The following is a 9,109-nucleotide window of genomic DNA, read 5'->3' on the forward strand; positions in this document are numbered from 1 at the left end:
ATTCCAAAAACCTTGTCTATTTCTCCCTATCTTTAACTTTCTGAAGTGCTAATTAGAAAGCGCCCATATTCTTACAGATATTAATAGCACTAAGTTAGTGGTGGCTTTGCCACCACTTTGTTAGTTGGGGCTCTTTTTTATTTTCAATTCTGTCTCAGTGAATTCGTTAATGAATATCTATTTCTGAAAAATGCAACTTTAAAATCCCTAATGTTACAATTCTGTTTCGATTATAGTGGGTTTTTTTTTAAAGAAATATACTAATAACTTTTGGTTTTGCTTCTAGAAAAACTGATTGCTTATCAACGAGAATTTCTTGCTTTAAAAGAACGGCTCCGAATAGCTGAACACAGAATCTCTCAGCGGTCTTCCGAACTCAATGCCATTGTACAGCAGTTCAAGCGTGTAGGAGCAGAAACAAACAGAAGTAAGGATGCGGTGAATAAATTTTCAGGTACAGACGATATTTTTGGTTTTATGAAAAGATTACATTTTCAACGGGTCATGTGAAATACTCTCTTTGAAAGTTGTCTAGAGTCGCAACATTTGTTACCCTCTACAGAGAGAAAAATCACCATACAAAACTTTTTCTATTGTGGTTAATTATAAAACAAGTTTTATTAATTGCTAAATTTGATTTAAAGAGAGTAATATTAAGTTAAGTTTCAGTTGTATAAATTTCACTGCCAATAGTGAAGAACCAGCGTCTTTTAAAAAAAACATTTAGAATGAGACTAAAATTTAACTTGGTGTTTATGCATATTTCTGTTGTGACTTGTGTGGACTTCAGATGGACTCTGGGGAACCTTTGAGCTATTTGAAGCAATTAGTGCTCTCAGATATGACTTATAAGAAATAAAAAGATATAGTTTTATAATGGGTACTTTTGGGGGTACCTGACCTGTTCCCTCTCTGAGAAATTCTGGTCTGAGTGAAATGAGTATCAACCATCTTCTGTTTCTTTCCTATTCTTATTCTAATGACTAATTTGATATATGTATATAATCAGTTGACTCCAAATCTACATAATCTTCCAAGAATAATATACTTTTTCATTTAGCATTATCTGTTATAATCTTTCACCATTAATTCCTCTCATCTTGAGATTCACTACCGTACCTTATTTTTAGAGATTCAGGCCCCTTTCTTCCCCTCCTGATTATAAAATTTGTATTATGGCACAGTAACATTTAAAATTATGGAATGGTTAACATTCTTTGTTTTCTTCTAGTCTTTTTTCCATGCATATTTTTCTTCAAAAGTGTAATTGTGTGTTTTATGGCCTTATTTTTGCTCTTGAAATTATGCTATTAGCATTTTACTATGGCATTGAATATTCTTTTAAAATACCATTTTTGATGACATATATATCAGCTAATCATATACTATAATATATTAAATATTTTTCTACAAATAGGCAAATAGGATTTTTCTGGGTTGTTTTTGTCCCCCAATTTATAACTCTGTGAAGAACATCTCTGTATATAAATCAGTTACTTTTATGGTAGGTCTTAGGTTATTTTCATTAGATTATGACTTTCTTAAAAACAGAATCTGTGTTTTGATGACTGTTGATTTCCAACCACATGCGACAGTGGCTGGAACAAAACCGATAATTCACTAAATATTTATTGATTGCATACAAGTTACATTCCTAAAAGGGAAATTACTGAATAATAGAGCAGGAATGTTTTAAGGGTTTTGATGCTGTTCTTAATAGCTGAAACATTTATCACATTATCACCACAATTTAATATTACTGTTTAATCTGCTAACTTAATTTGATGGGTAGATATTGTTGTCTTGTAATTTGTAGTTGTTGCTTTTACATGAGGTTAAACTTTAATTTCATGTGTGATAGTTTCGTTTCTTTTGTGAACTTTCGGTTCTGAATATTCAGAGTATTTTAAGGGAATTTTCATATTGCTCTGTATAAAATTGTTATTGAGACTTCAAGTCCTTACTGCTAGCTTCCTTATTTAAAAGGTTAAGTTCTAGTTCAATGGAATTGTAAGACAATATTGATTATCCTATCAAGGTTTTATTTTCTATTATATTAAATGGTTCATTGGTTCCTCTCATAAAAACTGAAAAACGATTTGAAAGTTATGAACTGTACCAAACATTCTCAACTTGTGCTGTTTAAATTAGTGTACTTGAACTAAAAAAAAAAATCTTCCATGTGAAATTTTGGTCAAATATAATAGCATAAAAAAGTGAAAGTTACTGGTGGTCGTTGTACTTATTATTATTACATTTTCATGAGTGGATAGCGTGTTTACAGTCTGTCCCCCAGGGCTTGAGTTCTGACACATTATAAAGGTGAGTGGTTCACATTCTGTCTTCTCGTGGTACTCTGGCTGACCTTTTTAGCTTCATTCAGACCGTTCTCATCATCATGACTCTGTGAGACTCTGGTTGCCTAAGTGTCCATGGAAATATCATTGACCAAAGTATGAAATTAGGATAGAAAATTCTTTTAGTTCTCATAAATTTTTACCACTATCTTTGTAACGTCAGCAACTTCTATAAGTGAGGTACTACTGTGGATTGATTATACTTCTGTATTTCAGATGGTACCCTAAAGCTCTTGAGGGAGTTAACAAGCAAAAAATCTCTTCAAGTGCCAAGTATTTATTATCATTTGCCTCATTTATTACAAAATGAAGGAAGCCTTCAACCTGTTGTGCAGATTGGTAATGGAAGAACAGGAGGTATGTTTGTTTTCTTTCCTATTGTATTTGCACTGCTGGTCTTAATTATGTCTTGGAGTATTATGTTGACCCTTACAAGTCAGGCAAGTCGGGAGTCAAGATGGCGGGCTAGGAGGATGCAGAATTCACATCTCTGCACAACTAGGGCACCTACCAGGCACCAGTGGGGGACCACAGACACCTAAGGGGCGGGAGGAACCCCCCCAGTGATGGGGAAGGATGTGGGGCATGGGGGGAGTGAAGGGGGAGGAGAAGTGGAGGCGGGACAGGACTGGCGTCCCTGATGGGTGGCTGGGGGAGGGGAAGGGATCCCATGCCAAAGCGGGAAATTGGGGAACCACTGGGAGAGCAGAGGATCAAAAGGGAGCGTGGCCAGGTTTCCCCTGCCCACTTGGGCCCCTGGGAGACTGCTGAGATCCCAGGACTGGTCCTCTGCCTGCCAAGGCCCCCTCCAGCCACGCGGGTCCTGAGGGAGTGGGAGGGAGGGAAGGGGAGCAAAAATAAAGGCCGGACCTCTGGGTGGGAGAGGGGAGGAGTTCCTACACCCAGCGGGACCCACCCACGGTTAGGGGTCCAGTGGTGACGGGGGAGACCCTGGGGGAGACGGTGGGGGAGGGGCGTGGAGGAACAAAAGGGACGCGGGCAGCGCTTTCCCTGTCCACTTAGGCCAGCACCGGGGAGCCTGTTGGCCTAATCCTCTACCCTTGGAGCCTCCCTCTTGCCATGCCGAGCCCAAGCCCCTACACCCCCACCTCTACACTCAGAGGACCCCCCTGCATCGCGCTGGGCCTAAACCCCACCCACACACCCTCACTCAGGGCCTTACCTCCAAACTCTGGAACTCTGCACTCCAGAGGCCCTCCTTTAGACATGCTGCCTCTCTCCTTCCATGCAGGTCCTAAGCAGAGGCCCCGCCCCACGCTTGAACGTCACCCTGCCTAGGCCCCGCCCCCAAGGCCTTTTCTGGCTCTGTGTCTTGAGCCTAGGACCCGCCCCATGCTCACCCCCACCTGCCTTGTTCCCCCCCACGCCAACCCCCCCTGCTGCCCAAGTTCCCCCCCTGCCTAAACCCCCCCCCCCTACCCCAGGCGTTTTTTTTTTTTTTTTTTTTCCCCCTTTTTTCCTCTTTTAGATTGGGGTTCTGTTTTACCTTGTTGATTAATTTATATTCTTATTTTTCCTAATCTTTTATTTTTCTAATTTTATTTTATTCCTTATACTTTGTTATAGTTCTCTCCTTTTGTCTTGTTCACCCCCTTTTTTTTCTTTTTTCTGTTGTGGTTTTATTTTACCTTGTTGCAGTTGTTTCAATTATATTTTTATTTTTCCTAATATATTTTTCTAATTTTATTTTGTTTTTTATTCTTTGATATTGTACTGCTCCTTTTTTCTTTCTTTCTTTCTTTTTTCTTTTTTTTTGCCACATCATGCAGCTTGTGGGATCTTGGTTCCCAGGCCAGAGTTCCTGTGGTGGGAGCTCCAATTCCTAACCGCTGGACTAACAGAGAACCTCAGACCCCAGGGAATATTAATCAGAGTGAGGCCTCCTGGAGGTTCTAATCTCAGCACCAAGACCTGGCTCTATCCAACTGCCTGCAAACTCCGGTGCTGGACACCTCAGGCCAAACAACAAGTAAGATAGGAATATAGCCTCACCCATCAAAAAAAAAAAAAAAAAAGAAACGAGAAAAAATATGTTACAGATGAAGGAGCAAGGTAAAAACCTACAAGACCAAATAAATGAAGACGAAATACGCAACCTACCTGTAAAAGAATTCAGAATAATGACAGTAAAGATGACCCCAAATCTTGAAAACAGAATGGAGAAAATACAAGAAACATTTAACAAGGATCTAGAAGAACTAAAGAGCAAAGAAACAGTGATGAACAAAATAACTGAAATGTAAAATACTGTAGAAGGAATCAATAGCAGAATAACTGAGGCAGAAGAATGGATAAGTGACCTGGAAGATAAAATGGTGGAAATAACTTCCAGGGAGCAGAATAAAGAAAAAAGACTGAAAAGAATTGAGGACAGTCTCAGAGACCTCTGAGACAACATTAAATGCACCAACATTCGAATTACAGGGGCCCCAGAAGAAGAGAAAAAGAAAGGGTCTGAGAAAATATTTGAAGAGATTATAGTCAAACATGGGAATGGAAATAGTCAATCAAGTCCAGGAAGCACAGAGTCCCATACAGGATAAACCCAAAGAGAAACACACTGAGACACATACTATTCAAACTATCAAAAATTAAATACAAAGAAAAAATATTAAAAGAAGCAAGGGAAAAACAACAAATAACATACAAGGGAATCCCCATAAGGTTAACAGCTGATCTTTCAGCAGAAACTCTGCAAGCCAGAAGGGAGTGAGAGGACATATTTAAAGTGATGAAAGGGAAAAACCTATAACCAATACCCAGCAAGGATCTCATTCAGCTTTGACAGAGAAATTAAAACCTTTACAGACAAGCAAAAGCTAAGAGAATTCACCACGACCAAACCAGCTCTACAACAAATGCTAAAGGAACTTCTCTAAGTGGGAAACACAAGAGAAGAAAAGGACCTACAAAAACAAACCCAAAACAATGAATAAAATGGTAGTAGGTACATACATATCGATAATTATCTTAAATGTAAATGGATTAAATGCTCCATCCAAAAGACATAGACTGGCTGAATGGATACAAAAACAAGACCCATATATGTGCTGTATACAAGAGACCCACTTCAGACCTAGGGACACATACAGACTGAAAGTGAGGGGATGGAAAAAGATATTCCATGCAAATGGAAATCAAAAGAAAGCTGGAGTAGCAATTCTCATATCAGACAAAATAGATTTAAAATAAAGACTGTTACAAGAGACAAAGAAGGACACTAAATAATAATCAAGGGATCAATCCAAGAAAAATATATAACCATTTTAAATATTTATGCACCCAATATAGGAGCACCTCAATACATAAGGCAAATGCTAACAGCCATAAAAGAGGGGATCTACAGGAACACAGTCATAGTAGGGGAGTTTAACACCCCACTTTCACCAATGGACAGATCATCCAAAATGAAAATAAATAAGGAAACATAAGCTTTAAATGACACATTAAACAAGATGGACTTAATTGATATTTATAGAACATTCCATCCCAAAACAAGAGAATACACTTTCTTCTCAGGCTGTGCTCATGGAACATTCTCCAGGATAGACCACATCTTGGGTCACAAGTCAAGCCTTGATAAATTTAAGCAAATTGAAATTGTTATCAAGTATCTTTTCCAACCACAGTTCTATGAGAGTAGATATCAATTAGAGGAAAAAAACTGTAAAGTATACAAACACATGGAGGCTAAACAATACACTACTAAACAACCAAGAGATCACTGAAGAAATCAAAGAAGAAATCAAACAATACCTAGAAACAAGACAATGAAAACACAACGACTGAAAACCTGTGGGATGTGACAAGAGCAGTTCTAAGAGGGAAGTTTATAGCAATACAATCCTACCTCAAGAAACAAGAAAAATATCAAATAAACAACCTAACCTTATACCTAAAGCAATTAGAAAAGAAGAACAAAAAACCCCCAAAGTTAGCAGAAGGAAAGAAATCATAAAAATCAGATCAGAAATAAATGAAAAAGAAATGAAGGAAACAATAGTAAAGATCAATAAAGCTAAAAGCTGGTTCTTTGAGAAGATAAACAAAATTGATAAACCATTAGCCAGACTCATCAACAAAAAAAGGGAGAAGACTCAAACCAACAGAATAAGAAATGAAAAAGTAGAAGTAACAGCTGACACTGCAGAAATACAAAGGATCGTGTGAGATTACTACAAGCAACTCTATGCCAATAAAATAGACAACCTGGGAGAAATGGACAAATTCTTAAAAAAGCACAGCCTTCTGAGACTGAACCAGGAAGAAATAGAAAATATAAAGAGACCAGTCACAAGTCTGAACTGAAACTGAAACTGGGATTAAAAATCTTCCAACAAACAAAAGCCCGGGACCAGATGGCTTCACAGGAGAATTCTATCGAACATTTCTAGGAGAGCTAACATCTATCCTTCTCCAACTCTTCCAAAATACAGCAGAGGGAGTAACACTCCCAAACTCATTCTATGAGGCCATCATCACCCTGATACCAAAAGCATACAGAGATGTCACAAAAAAAGAAAACTACAGGCCAATATCACTGATGAACATAGATGCACAAATCCTCAACAAAATACTAGCAAACAGAATCCAACAGCACACTAAAAGGATCATACACCATGATCAAGTGGGATTTATCCCAGGAATGCAAGGATTCTTCAGTATATGCAAATCAATCCATGTGATACACCATATTAACAAACTGAAGGATAAAAACCATAAGATCATCTCAATAGATGTAGAAAAAGCTTCTGACAAAATTCAACACCCATTTATGATAAAAACTCTCTGTAAAGTAGGCACAGAGGGATCTTTCCTCAACATAATAAAGGTCATATATGACAAACCCACAGCCATCATCGTTCTCAATGGTGAAACACTGAAAGCATTTCCTCTAAGATCAGGAACAAGACAAGGTTGCCCACTCTCACCACTATTTTTCAACATAGTTTTGGAAGTTTTAGCCACAGCAGTCAGGGAAGAAAAAGAAATTAAAGGCATCCAAATTGGAAAAGAAGAAGTAAAACTGTCACTGTTTGCAGATGACATGAGACTATACATAGAGAATCCTAAAGATGCTACCAGAAAACTACTAGAGCTAATCAGTGAACTTGGTAGAGTAGCAGGATACAAAATTAATGCACAGAAATCTCTTGCATTCCTATACACGATTGATGAAAAATCTGAAAGATAAATTAAGGAAATATTCCCATTTACCATTGCAACAAAAAGAATAAAATACCTAGGAATTAATCTACCTAAGGAGACAAAAGACCTGTATGCAGAAAACTATAAGACACTGATGAAAGAAATGAAAAATGGTACAAACAGATGGAGAGATATACCATGTTCTCGGATTGGAAGCATCAGCATTGTGAAAATGACTCTATTAATTACTCTATTACCCAAAGCAATCTACAGATTCAATGCAATCCCTATCAAACTACCAATGGCATTTTTCACAGAACTTGAACAAAAAATTTCACAGTTTGTATGGAAACACAAAAGACCCCAAATAGCCAAAGCAATCTTGAGAAAGAAAAATGGAGCTGGAGGAATCAGGCTCCTGGACTTCAGACTATACTACAAAGCTACAGTAATCAAGACAGTATGGTACTGGCACAAAAACAGAAATATAGATCAATGGAATAGGATAGAAAGCCCAGAGATAAACCCATGCACATATGGTCACCTTATCTTTGATAAAGGAAGCAAGAGAATATGATGGCAAAAAGACAACCTATTCAGTAAGTGGTGCTGGGAAAACTGGACAGTTGCATGTAAAAGAATGAAATTATCACATTTCCTAACACCATACACAAAAATAAACTCAAAATGGATTAAAGACCTAAATGTAAGGCCAGGCACTATCAAACTCTTAGAGGAAAACCTAGGCAGAACCCTCTATGACGTAAATCACAGCAAAATCCTTTTTGACCCACCTCCTAGAGAAATGGAAATAAAAACAAAAATATACAAATGGGACCTAATGAAACTTTTTAAAAGCTTTTGCACAGCAAAGGAAACCATAGACAAGACAGAAAGACAACCCTCAGAATGGGAGAAAATATTTGCAAACAAACCAACTGACAAAGGATTAATCTCCAAAATACACAAGCAGCTCATGCAGCTCAATCTCAGAAAAACAAACAGTCCAATCAAAAATGGGCAGAAAACCTAAATAGACATTTCTCCAAGGAAGATATACAGATTGCCAACAAACACATGAAAAGATGCTCAACATCACTAATCATTAGAGAAAACCATATCAAAACCACAATGAGGTATCAGAATGGCCATCATCAAAAATTCTACAAACAATAAATGCTCACACTGGTCAGAATGGCCATCATCAAAAATTGCTCACACTGGTCAGAATGGCCATCATCAAAAATTCTACAAACAATAAATGCTGAAGAGGGTGTGGAGAAAAGGGAACCGTCTTGCACTGTTGGGGGGGAATGTAAATTGATACAGCCACTATGGAGAACAGTATGGAGGTTCCTTAAAAAACTAAAAATGGAACTACCATATGACCCAGCAATCACACTATTAGGCATATACCCTGAGAAAACCATAATTGAAAAAGAGTCATGAAACACAATGTTCATTGCCGCACTATTTATAATAGCCTGGACGTGGAAGCAACCTAGGTGTCCATCGACAGATGAATGGATAAAGAAGATGTGGCACATATATACAATGGAACATTACTCAGACATAAAAAGAAA

The 9,109-nt window shown here is 37.8% G+C and overlaps 1 protein-coding gene across 2 annotated transcripts in view; it reads left to right on the forward strand.

The window, feature by feature from the left end:
* Window positions 1–9,109, forward strand: part of MGAT4A (alpha-1,3-mannosyl-glycoprotein 4-beta-N-acetylglucosaminyltransferase A) — a 108,169-nt gene that overhangs the window by 48,626 nt on the left and 50,434 nt on the right. For both annotated transcript variants that reach the window (XM_027128889.1, XM_027128890.1), the window contains 2 exons: window positions 287–454; window positions 2,574–2,714. In XM_027128889.1, the coding sequence (XP_026984690.1) occupies window positions 287–454; window positions 2,574–2,714 (309 nt within the window). The remainder of the gene's footprint in view (window positions 1–286; window positions 455–2,573; window positions 2,715–9,109) is intronic.

This window comes from Aethalodelphis obliquidens, unplaced genomic scaffold (genome assembly GCF_003676395.1).
Source record: "Aethalodelphis obliquidens isolate GAN/ISIS:26980383/991018 unplaced genomic scaffold, ASM367639v1 scaffold35, whole genome shotgun sequence".
Lineage (NCBI taxonomy): Eukaryota > Metazoa > Chordata > Mammalia > Artiodactyla > Delphinidae > Aethalodelphis > Aethalodelphis obliquidens.